This window comes from Python bivittatus, unplaced genomic scaffold, assembly GCF_059951505.1.
Source record: "Python bivittatus isolate LINGU-HERP-01145 unplaced genomic scaffold, Pbiv_v1 ctg000480_np1212, whole genome shotgun sequence".
Classification (NCBI taxonomy): Eukaryota; Metazoa; Chordata; class Lepidosauria; order Squamata; family Pythonidae; genus Python; species Python bivittatus.
Genome location: NW_028277075.1, coordinates 70,250,331 through 70,262,724, shown reverse-complemented (window position 1 = coordinate 70,262,724; position 12,394 = coordinate 70,250,331). Strand labels below are relative to the sequence as shown.

Here is a 12,394-nt window from a genome sequence, read left to right as displayed (position 1 = left end):
TCCCCTCCATTGTACCATTAATAGGCCCATTCATAGCATTTTCCCAAAACTACTGCTGCTCAGACAATCTTCTACGAGACCACTCAACAACCCACATTTCAGTGCATTCTTCAGCCCACTGCAACTAATCTGTCCCTTGTATGCTAATCTGTCAGATGGCCTCACCTCTTCCTTTGTGAAATTCTTCTCAGTTCCCAACAGGTAGGGTGTGATGAAGCTCTCTCCAGGTCTAATCTGGCTCATGAAGCCGTAGAAACAGAGGTAGGCAACAAGGAACTTCCAGCGTGGGTCTGGTGGAGGGTCAGGGGGCTGTTTTTCTATTTTTTCAGCCTCTTCAGACATAGCTCCCTGGTACCTTGACCACTTTGAAAAAGAATGGATTCTTTTCAGTGAAGGCCACAATGCTGGATCTATTCTTGGTTCAGCTTCTCTTTCAGCTGCTGTGTACAAACTCCAACATGCAGAGGTATGCCTCACTGGTATGTCTGTAAAAAAAAGGAAAGAATGTGGCACCCCAGGAAATTTCCTGGTGAGAACATCACAAACTAATCCCTACCTTCATCTTGCCAGGAATGTGTTGACTTTGCAATAACATTTCCTAAGAACAAAATTGTACTCAGCTCCCATAAATGTCTTCTATGGCCTATCAAATATTTACTTGATACCAGTGACCAATGCAATGGAATGTTTCAGGTCAGTCAGATCAGGGAATATATATGGGGGGGGGGGGAGTGGGGGGGGAATAAGGGAACCAAAATAAAGAAACATGGAACACTGTGGTGCAACATAGTTTATTCAGCTGGACTATTGTCTTTATAAATAGTAACTAATACTAATATCATTTCTTCAGCTACTACACTTTCACTTCACAACAACTCTGTAGGATAGACTATGAGGTCGAAAACCTAAGAGCATACAGGGTCCATCATAGTGGAGGAGTGAGTTGAATTACACATAAACTCAGCACTATAGCCACTCTGTTATACAAACTTCTGCTAATAGAATTGTACTAATTAGCAATTTAAAAAGTCCCCTTCAAGTCAACCCTGATGTCTTGTGGCTTAATGTTCATGTCCACACACTTTTCTTGATAATACAGAAATGTTTCTCCATTGGCTTCTTCTGGTATGGTTTTGTTTTGGTTTTATTTCCCTGTCTAGCTTACACTATTGGGATATCCTGGTAGTCTCCCACCTGTATTCCTCAAGCCTGATTCTGCCTAATTTCCAAGCCCAGAGAAGGTCAGCTGGTGCTACCAGCTGTGAACATTTGTTATTAGGAAGAATTTCATTTCTTATTCCTTATTCACTCAGTTTTATCTCAGCTGAATCATATTCTAGTTAGGATGTTGTAATGTGCTGTTCACAAAGCTGTCTTTTGAGCTGAACTGGAACTTTCAACTACATCATATGGCTACAAAGAAGCTCTCAGTAGCAACCAGGACAAGGAGCCTGCCAAGAAAATAGTTGCTCAATGGTCAAGGAGAAAGTCCCAGTTTCTGTTAAAGACAAGAGAGCAGTGTTTCTCAACCTTGGCAGCTTGAAGATTTGTGGACTACAACTCCCAGAATTCCCCAGCCAGTCTTGCTGGCTGGGGAATTCTGGGAGTTGTAGTCCACACATCTGCAAGCTGCCAAGATTGAGAAACACTGCAAGAGAGGATTGGATAAACATCACTGAGTGATATGGACCAATGCTTTAACTCAATAAAAGACAGCTTTCTACTTTCCTAAGATTTGCACTGGCAACTGCAATGTTTTGAACATGTAAGGCTGAGTGCATTTTCCCACTAGCAATTTACAGCATCTTCTAGATGGGTGTTTCTTAAACCTTTTGCTCTCAGGACCCCTTCCCACTTCTAAAAATTATGGAGGACCCCTGGATCAATATATACCATATTAACAATTGACACATTCCCAGAATATTTATTGAATCATGTAAAAATAACCTTATTAAACCAATTAGGTATTAACATAAATAAAATATTTTTCATGAAAAAACCTGTTTTTTTAACAAATTAAAAATAATAATGAGAAGAGTGACATTGTTTTAAATGTTTGCAGATATCTTCAATATCTGGCAAATAATTTTGATTTTGTGGACCCCTGAGATGGTCTTGGAGGGCCCCTAAAAGTCCTCAGACCGCACTTTAAGAAACACTTTTCTAGAGTTATTCATTTATCACTGTCCCAAAATAACAGCAAGGATAGGCTTTCTATCATTTCAACAATGGCTGGTTGACACCATGATGACATTGCAAGTGACTAGTAGGGAAATAGTCTGGTACATGTTGCAAGAATGGTTTGAATAGTCAAAATCACACACACAGTCCAGTTTTTAATTATTACTACAGGAACCCCAAAAGCTTGCAATTATTACATATCAGTTGGTCTTAATAAAGTTTCAAGGACTTTAGACTTAAGCTATATAAAGAGGAAAAAACCCTACTGTCACAAGCAGCAGAATTTATTTGCAACTAAAATGGGGGGAAAAAAAAAGACTGGAAAATAGAAAATAGAAGGGAGGTTTATCTGATACTGTCTCAGAGTTCTATACACAAACCCTTTCATTTAACAAATCATCAAGGGTAGCCGTACATCTTATCCATGCCTATTCAGAAATAAGCCAAGTTGAGCTCAAAGAGGCTTACCAATAGATTAATGGGTACAGGACTGCAGCCCAATATTCACCTTCCCTGTTTTTGACAATATGGTGACATAGATTTAAAATGTAATGTAATGTACTGGCTGGCAGAAGTGAGATAACTAACTCCAACGTACACCCTTTCTTACTGTCTGCCCGCTTTCATAATCCCCTCTGTTTCGGTGTTATGGAATGTGTTTTGGTGTTATGGAATGTGGTAAGGCAATTATAATTCCTCCAACAGGAAAACAACTCACCAAACTCACTATTTAAACCACTCTACAGCACTCAGTTGTATATATCAAAAATGGCCCTTCATTGCAGAGCTGATGCTATCAATCTGCTGCTGTTATGGTTCAACAACTGCAGAGACAACTACACTACACACACAGATGAAGAAAAGGCAGGGCAGATGACTGCCACACAGATTTACTAAAATGCTGTTGCCCCAGCATAGGGACAGCATAGTTATTGGGGAAATGATCAAATATATGAGTTGACATCAATATTCTAATTGGATCCCACCTTCAACCTTACCCAGACTGAACTACATTTGTTTCATAGTTCCTCTATTTTGGGTCCTGTTCAGGTTTTACCCATTACAGAAAAGCTATTCTCAGTTATTACCATCTCCTTAATATGGACACAGACTTCTTAACATACCCCTTGAGGAAGAACCATGAAGTACGAAACACATGGAGATCTCTGGAAAGCAATTACTGTACTAATACATTTGTTTTACCTCCCTCCGCTCCCTATCTTTAAAGCCTCCTCTGATACCCCTATAGGCAGTCCTCGCTTTACTACCATTCACTTAGTGACCGTTCAAAGTTACAATGGTGCTGAAAAAAGTGACTTACGACTGGTCCCTGCACTTACAACCATCACAGTGTCCCTGTGGTCATGTGATCAAAATTTGGGTGCTTGGCAACCGGCATGTATTTATGATGGTTGCAGCATCCTGAGGTCACATGATCACTATTTGCAACCTTCCCAGCTAGCTTCTGACAAGCAAAATCAGTGGGGAACCACATAATTCACTTAACAACCACGGTGATTCGCTTAACAACAGCTGCAAAAAATGTCATAAAATCAGGTGGAGTCACATGATGCCTCGCTTAATGACCGCACCATCTAACGATGAATTTTCAGGTCCCTATTGTGGTCTCAAGTTGAGGACTACCTGTATCTATGTCCTAAAAGACTGCTTTTGACTACAATGGTAGAAGAGTGTTTATGACTTCACAAAGAGTTTCTGTCATTCTAGGATCCACTCAACCAGTCTTCTCCAGCCTCTCCCCAAGTTATGGAGACTGAATAACTGAATCCATTATACATCTCTTACAAGATCTATATAATATGCTCAAGAGCCAAAGAATCAACAAAGCTTTACATACTCAAAAAGCTCCCCCACCCTTCACGTATATTAGCAGCCCCACACCAAATCCTAGCAAGTCAAACCTAAAAAGCCACAAGAAAAAGAAGCCATCAGATGCCACCTCCTGAAATTCTGAAATCCAGAGAAGTTAGATTTTTCTCACATTACTGCTATATAAAAACTGTATTTAGCTAAAGCACCGTTTAAAAAGAAACGTTGCAGTGTAGATTTAACAAGTCAATTAATTATTGCTTTCTCAGTTTATTTCTCCTCAAAAGGTCTCAAAACAGGGACTTAACGGGAAGAAATGGCAAACTGAAGATGGATCCACTAAAAGTGAAGCCAACAACTGGCAGAATGAAGAGCTGGCAAGTAGATCGGCTTTTCTTAATTCCTCTCCAGACAAGGAAAGGACTTGAGATTACCCACAAGTGTTCCATACAGTTGCTCCTCGCAAGGAGACCACCAGACAGAGGTCTCCAGTGGGTTTAGAGCTTTAGGAGACAAGGAAATAGACATCTTTGCTCAAACTGCAGTCGGCACCTTTCAAAAGGACACTGGATTCACATACTTCCTTTTCTAATCACTTTTGGAAATTGCCTGTTAACTGCTTTTCAGCTATTAGAAACCTTTGGATTGACAAGTTTTACAGCACCAGGTGAGTTTCCTTCAACCCTTAGTGAAAGAATTTTTAAATACAAGTTGAATGACTTAAAAAAAATTTTTTTTTATGTTATGGAATAAGCAGCAAAAGGGTGATTAGAATCTTGATTTTGGAAAATTACAAATGGACTAAGGGTCCAAGTGGATTTGAAATAAGATTTTGGAATTAATCATAAGAATCCTTCCTGTGGGAAAATGCTTTTTGTTTTGAATTCTCTTAAAAAAAAAAAACATGATGAGATTTTGAAGGTTGGACATTAAAGGGAACCAGAAGGAACTAAAAATTACAATTAAAGGAGAAGAACACTTAAATTTGACTTACTAATATAGAATGGAGCAAAATATTTTACTGAAGGATATTTTTGAACAGTGGACCCAGAAGTTAATTTTAAGAGTGTCTGCCATTATAGGCTGTGTTGATACTATGAAAGAGGAACAAGTTTTACTGGACAAGACTGAGACTGATCTGAAAGTGGACTTGAAAATGACAGGCTACAAGAATGATATGGGAAAAAAATGCTACACTGGACATACAAATGAAACTGGCTGATGTCTTAGTAATTAAAAGGGATATACAAATAACAAACCAAAAGAGTGATCTGGATAATTTTCCTATATTGGATTTACAAAAGAGGCTTGCTAAAGTTTGAAGAATTTTGTGAGAAGGGACAAATAAAAAATGGAAATCAAGTTCTAGGACATTATTTGAAAGGATTAAAGATCAAGATCCTTAAAAGTACAAGGAAAGAATATAAAGTTGGTTTATTTGATCAAGGTTAAAATAGGTATGTTGTTATCTCTGGTAGCCCTTAATAGATTTTTGCTGATTAGGACTTGCTTATAAATAAGAGATGGGATATGGAAAGAAGAGGTCTTTTGTTGTATTTTAAGAGAAAGTGATGTTACTAAAATTGTTTATATTTGTGATGAAGGGGGAAGTTATTTCTTTAAATATTTATTTTCTTTTTCTTTACTATATTCTTATTTCTTTCTTTTCTGTTTTTTTCTTTTCTGCACTTTCTATTTTTTATTCTTTTATTTCTTTCAGTTTATATTAGTTTTTATCTTTTTAATTGTAATTTTTAATAAAATTACTATATTGAAAAGGGTCTCAAAAGAGCACACATGAACGTTACAGGTGACTACCTCAGAGCAAAGTTCAGACCTGCTTAACTGCACAGGGTAGAAGTACATTAAGTCATTCTCCAAGTCAATAGTCACCTTCATCTTGAAAACAGACCTTTATTTTGATTCAAGTATGTTCTGTTTTATGGTCAGCAGTCTGATGCTAATTAAGTCTTTACTATCCATTACTTTTGTTCTCATAAATGCACTCTGCACTTAAGCCATTCTTATCTTATGTTTTATAAGCAAAACGCTGATTAGATGGCATGTCTCTGACGACATTTCATCTTTTAATCAAAAAGATTTGGGTTAGGGTCACCCCATCTCTGCCCTTTTGGTCCCCTGCACTCTGCCACCCCAGCTGACCTTCACTCTCTTCTTGCTCCTGCTGCTAACCAAGCACGCCTGGCCTGGCTGTATGAGACTTTCTTCCTGAGGTCACATGCAGCGGTTTCCTCACAAGACCTGGAGAAGAAGGCCTTGCACGACCAGCAGCTGCCTCATGAAGGGCTAGGCCGGGCATGCTTGGTCAGCAGTGGGAGCAAGAAGATGGTGGACATCAGCTGAGGTAGCGCAGTGCAGGTGAGCAGGGGCCGTGGAGTGCAGAGCGGTGGGGGCGCCTGGGCTGAGCTGGTGCAGCTGCAGTAGCTTCCCAGGGTGGCTGCGACTTTGCACTACGCTGTGGCTTGGGGTCTTCTTGCAGCCCCAGAGCCACACGACTTTGGGACAGGTCCTCAGCTAACGACTGGCGGGATTTGGTTAATGACAACAATGGGGAGTGCCAAGATTGCCATCACTAAAAGATGTGGTCATGTGACATCAAGCTTTACAACACATTGCTTAGCGATGGAAATTCCAGGCCCAACTGCCGTCATAACTCGAGGACTACCTGTACACCAAATTGAATAAATCACATGCAGGTTTTTATGTAGTTTAACTGTACTATAATAGTTTCTACCTGAGTAGAAACTTGTATCACATGCTCAAGAAAAACACAAAATGGGTACAGAATAGTAATTTCATATGTGAGAGAAGATATCAACACCATATGATCTATGCTATCTTATTAATAATTTTTTGTAATAAATGCCCAACTAGATTTTGGCTCACAGAGCTAAGCAAAGTTAGGCTTGCTTAATACTTGGATAAGGAACCACCAGGAAATAGCGGGGCTATAGGCTACACTGAGAAGTCTAAAAAACATCCCAGCAGAGTCAATGAGAAACCACTTCCAGACTGTTTCCAATAAAGCTACAGAGACCTCACTTCTATGAAATCACCCGCACTTGAAGGAGACTTTACTTCAAGGAGACTTTACTTGACTTGAAGGAGACTCTATGTTACTCATCAGTAATTGAGTTAAATGGGGCCTGATGCCAAGGTAAACATGTACAGGATTTTAGTCTTAGCCTGAAATCCTATGCTAGCCTCCTTGGGTTAAACAAACTCAATGTACTTATAAACCTGAGCAAATATGCTCCCAGCTATGCTATTAATCTTGTTAAGACACTTTTCATTAGAGGACATACAATTGGTCTCCTTCAATAGCCATTAAAACTGGCATTAAAACTAACACAAGGAAATAAAAATTGTTAATAGCTAAATTAATTTTTTTCCCAAACAGATTAACTTTCTCTATACAGAAATCCCTTTGAACTTCCCAATACTTTTTTTTTTAATTGAAAGTTCAGAAATTCATTGTTTAATCATTTTTCCAGTCATTCCTAATAGAAGGCTTTCAGCTTCAGCACCCAAATAACCTATAGGCTATTTTTTAAAGACTTAGAACCAGACTTAGTTGTACTTGATAGTGTCCTACTGGAATCAATAGGCCTGAAATTTTCATGACGTTAGTTCCATCGATTTTGATAGATCTGTTCTGCGGTATGGGTAAATCTGAATCTTATCTGATGATGATTTTCTAAGTTAAATGAAGAACTCTATATTGCAGTGAAATTAAAATAATGAGTGTTTTGTGTATATGACTTGAAGGTGCTTGGTCACTCTCCGCACATATACACACACAAGCACATGGAGACTCAGAACAAAGAAGAATATATCAGGAAACTCTTTAAGAACATATCACCTAATTTGATAACTGAACCATTAACTCCCAACTGAACTTTTAACTCTCAATGTTAACTGAGCCACTAACTCCCAATAATGCAATGCACTCTGAAAATAGATTCCTAAAGAAAACAAAACAACAGTACTTCCTAAAATAAAGGGTTTTTTAAAAAAACCTTTCACTTGTAATCCATGCAGATTACATTTTTCTAACAATCAAGCAGGGCAATTCTAAGGCACCAGTATTCTGGCAGTCACTATGGCTGTTACCCAGGCTTGATGTACTTAATGTATGAAGTTTTATTTCGAGAGCACACAAGACCCATCTTATACGAGCTGTTCTGAATGCCAGTTTGTTACTGGCCCCATTCAAAACACAAGCCATTCTTCTCAGAGGCCATCTTCTTCCAGATGATTCTACCAACTGAACATGACTCCCCAGCATCAGAAGCACAGTTGGTGGGCACAAGGGAACAAGACTTCTCTCTGGCACCAGCCAAAACTCAATGTCCATGTAATCCCTGAAGGAGGGTGGGGTATGATCTATTTCTGGGTAGTGAGTGGACTGGATCTTATGATTACAATTCAGTTTTGTTTCTCCTTTCCCTGAAGCATTGTCAGGGTTTTATTACTGTCTCTTTGATTGCAAGTTTGATTATTATGATTTTGTTTTTAATTCTAATGTGTAAAGCACCTAGAGTTGCTTCTGTGATTGAGCCAGCATATTGCTCAAGGGTATCTGCAGAAGGATGTAAAAAAAGTCAATATGATAGCTACAACCACATGATCAAAGCCCACCCCTTTTTTACATGTGTCATACGCATGATACACATAAAATAGGACCAGGTACCAACTGCACACAGCTACCACCTTGACTTTTCTGAGACCCCACCCCTGCATATGTCCCTGAAATTGATTAAATAAATAAAAATTGCTTGCCCATCACATACAAGACATTCATTTTATCTGTTTCGTTCTCCATGCTCCCTCTGGAAATTCATCCCTTAGTGTTGGTGGGTTTTTTTTTTTAACTTTCAATTTGTTTTTTTCTCTGTAATCCCATAACAAATGTTTTTTTTATTATTATTATTTCCGTTCTTCCATAACTATAGTTCATGAACTCTGTACTGGAAATCAGCTTCCCAATCCTTGGTAACATCTTACCAGATTCAGAATCATGCCATTTATCCTACACGGCTTCTAGTTTATCTGAAATAAACACCCCAGCGAAAATGCACAGAAAGCTGGCCAGATGGTGTATGGGGCAGCTTCCAGAATGTAATAAACACAGAGGCAACAATCAACTAGCCACCACTTGCCAGGTCATTAAGAAATGGCTGCACTCCAATTAAGCCTAGTAAGTAACACTTACGAGTGACTGCTTGCACACCTATGCTTCTTACAACAAAGATACAAATTCTGCTCAGTCACAATTCAAGACTAAGGTATCTATTGTGATAAAAGAACAAAACAAATGCATTTTAACACGGGTATCAACATTTTAACTTGACCTTACCTTCTTAATCACAAAAATTGTCTCAGCCCATCTAAGACAAGTCTTGCCAGCTTTGTCTCAGTCCAACAATTTTCCAGCCTCCTCTGCTGCTGCAACATCTTGCTAGCACAAAAGTGAAAAATGTGTCCCCCCTATAAGTTGTTGAATTGTAACTCCCATCTGCCTGACTCAGCAGGGCCAATGATGAGGTATGAAGGGATCTGGAATACCTCAACACCTGGAAGTCCTCATATTGCCCACATGCATGTTAATACAACCCTGTGCCAATTCTACTACAGCAGGCCTAGTCTGACCCCTGACTGGGCCATATACGCTACTGTGTGAGTATTTCTGTCCAAAATTATAAAGCAAACCATGATTAGTCTCTCTTGTTCTGTGGGAAAGATGTTGCACAGTTACACTCATTCTGGCCTTTTTCCAGCAGAGCACACAGATCAGTAGACAACATAGCCTGTTGCAGCAACAACGGGTCATGTGGCACCCCAAATATTTATTATGGCTTTATCATGCAAGCTTGGCATATATTGCAATACAGTCCAATAGTCTGAAGCCTCAATCTTAAACAAACTTAGTAAGGAATAAATCTTATTAAATGCACTGAAATCTACTTTGTGAAAACAGGTTTCAGGCTGTTGCACTGCAAATAAGGACAATTTCAGGTTTTCTAGGATGTCTTTCATTACTAGCTAAAGCTTCTTAATTTAGCTAGGTTTTTCAGCCATGAACGGCCCTTAAATGCCTGTACTATTCTGTTATTAACTGTCCTTAAAATATAACATTAGCTGCATTTGATGAAGTGGGCCTTAACTGAACTTGCTGTATGGAAGAACTGTTGAAAGATGCCTAAGTATTTTTAACATTCTAATTTATCTGCCCCCTTTGATATACTACTCTAATCCAACGAACTTTTTTTTAAAAGATGTCCATTCTTTTTTTCAGGTAAGAAGAGGCATAAGTGGATAAGTAAACTAATCCTTCTTAATTCAAAACAGGCACACACCCCCCCCCCCCAAATCATATAAAGCTTCGAATACAATCACTTGCCCTTTCCTATTTCCTGACTTTCGTTTCCCGAAAAGATTCGATTTGTGCACTCAGGACTAGATAGATGCTTCTCTTCCCTGTATCTTCTTTTTCTCACAGAAGTAATGAACAATTAGCGGGGAATGCAAACGCGACAAGCTAAAACCACGTGCACGTGTTCTACCCTAAACTCCCGCTGGCCCTTACCACTTGCACCCAGTATACAGCAAGTGACCACCTTTCCCACGCTCCCTCCCTCGCTCATTAAGCAGATAAACAAGCAGGACAAAACACGTCACTGTCTTGCAGCTACCAGGTGGCCCGCAGATATTCTCCTCCAGCCTAAGCCGCCCCCCTTCCCCGACAGGCCCGCGCGGTGCTCTGCGTCTGCCTTACCTCGCTCTCTTAATTCACTGTCTCGGGTTCAGCCTGCCTCTGCTTTCTGAACGGGGCACGACTCCCGCGCTTACAGCGCGATAGAGAGCCCGCGCGGCAGACTCCTGGCGCACAGACCTATCGCCCATAGGCATTCTCCGTTCGTCGCACGTGGAAGGAGGGAGGGACGCACAGCTTCTGGGAAGTGTAGTTCTTACAGCAGGCCCGGGCAAGGGCGCGATTAAACTACCATCCCCACAATGCAAGCAAGGCGGAAAAGGCTCAGTAGAAATATGATCATGTGCAAACGCAGCCCACTCCCAACACTTTAAATGAGCTGTGTTCGGGTGGCCTTGTCAAGAGTTCTTCTCCGAAAAGGAAACCTGTGGAAAACTTGCGGCGGTGGCTACTTTCATTGTCAAGGCAGCAGCGAAATCGGTGTTTTTTTATTATGCCAGCTAATGTTCAAATAATGTCTGATCTTTAAGCACCAAAAGTGATGCATCCTATTTGGAAGAAACTGATGATCGTGCTTCCGAATATTATCACTCTGCTCTTATTCCCTGGTTGTAATCCAGAATCATTTACTTGATAATAACTCCGTGATTATATTAGCATAATACTGTAAGTCGTAAACCATTGGCAGACCCACGTTGGCTTTGTTTATATAATGTGCTAAATCAAAACAAAGAATACTTTTTATTGTTATAGTCGCGATCCATCTTCCTAAGATTTAAGTGAAATTTAAAAAGCAAAGGTACTTGGGTTAAGATTACGCATTTGTTTACATTTAATAAGTTTTCGTTTCTTTTTTTCCCCTTAAGATAACATGTAGCAGCAATGATGAAGCACAGAAATGGGGGGGGGGGGGGACATGGAAAGAAGGAGAAATTATATACTTTAAAATAAAACTTTTAGTCAATTAAAGTAACACTCATGGCCACAATCCATCCAACCCTGACCGTTGTCTAGGGTCTAAAGTTATCTGAGCACACTTCTGATGCCCAGGGAGAAGATCATCCCATGTCCTGACTCTTTCCCATCAAACAGGGTGCCTTGGACAGTGAGGTGTTGAAGGAGTTTTATATCCAAGGGTTGCCAGAGAACAGCCCGTCTGTACATGGTGAGCTACTTCTCTGCCCTTGTAGCCGCTGGACCTCTCCACTAGAGTTCACCAGTGTCCCATCTTTAATCCTTGAGCTGATGGAACAGAATAGACAGAGTTCATACATAGTTACTCCAACCTGAGACAAGCTTATTGCGGACAGCTGCACCTAACTCTAAAATTTACATTGCAAAGGAATAAAGACACTGTCGAATTGAACTCGACTCCTTGTGACTGCTTCCCCATGCAGTTGTCTTGGTGGTATTACAGAAGTGGTTTATGGCTGCTTTCTTTGCAGAGACTTTTTCAACCCCCCAGTCCAGCCCACAGCCCTAGAACTGCCAGGAGTCACCCGTCCAAATACTTCTCTCTAGACTTCCAAAAAGAGAGAGCGGAGCAAAGCAGAACTTGGTTATGCAGTCAGGAGAAGGAGGCAGAACATTTTTGTGCAATGCTCTAACAATATTCTGAGATGCATCTTTAGCTTTAGATGCTGAAGC

General features: G+C 40.0%; 1 protein-coding gene across 3 annotated transcripts in view; it reads right to left on the bottom strand.

Moving 5' to 3' along the window:
* Positions 1-10,978, bottom strand: part of SLC19A1 (solute carrier family 19 member 1) — a 29,460-nt gene extending 18,482 nt beyond the window's left edge. Inside the window, exons 1-2 of one of the 3 annotated variants that reach the window (XM_088146212.1) lie at positions 10,811-10,978; positions 166-485 (exon numbers count right to left, since the gene is read on the bottom strand). In XM_088146212.1, coding sequence (XP_088002338.1) covers positions 166-342 — 177 coding nt within the window. In that variant the 5' untranslated portion in view covers positions 343-485; positions 10,811-10,978. Of the gene's footprint in view, positions 1-165; positions 486-10,810 lie in introns of those variants that run through there. The other 2 variants (XM_088146214.1, XM_088146213.1) reach the window with 2 other exon arrangements.
* Positions 10,979-12,394: the final 1,416 nt, after the last annotated feature.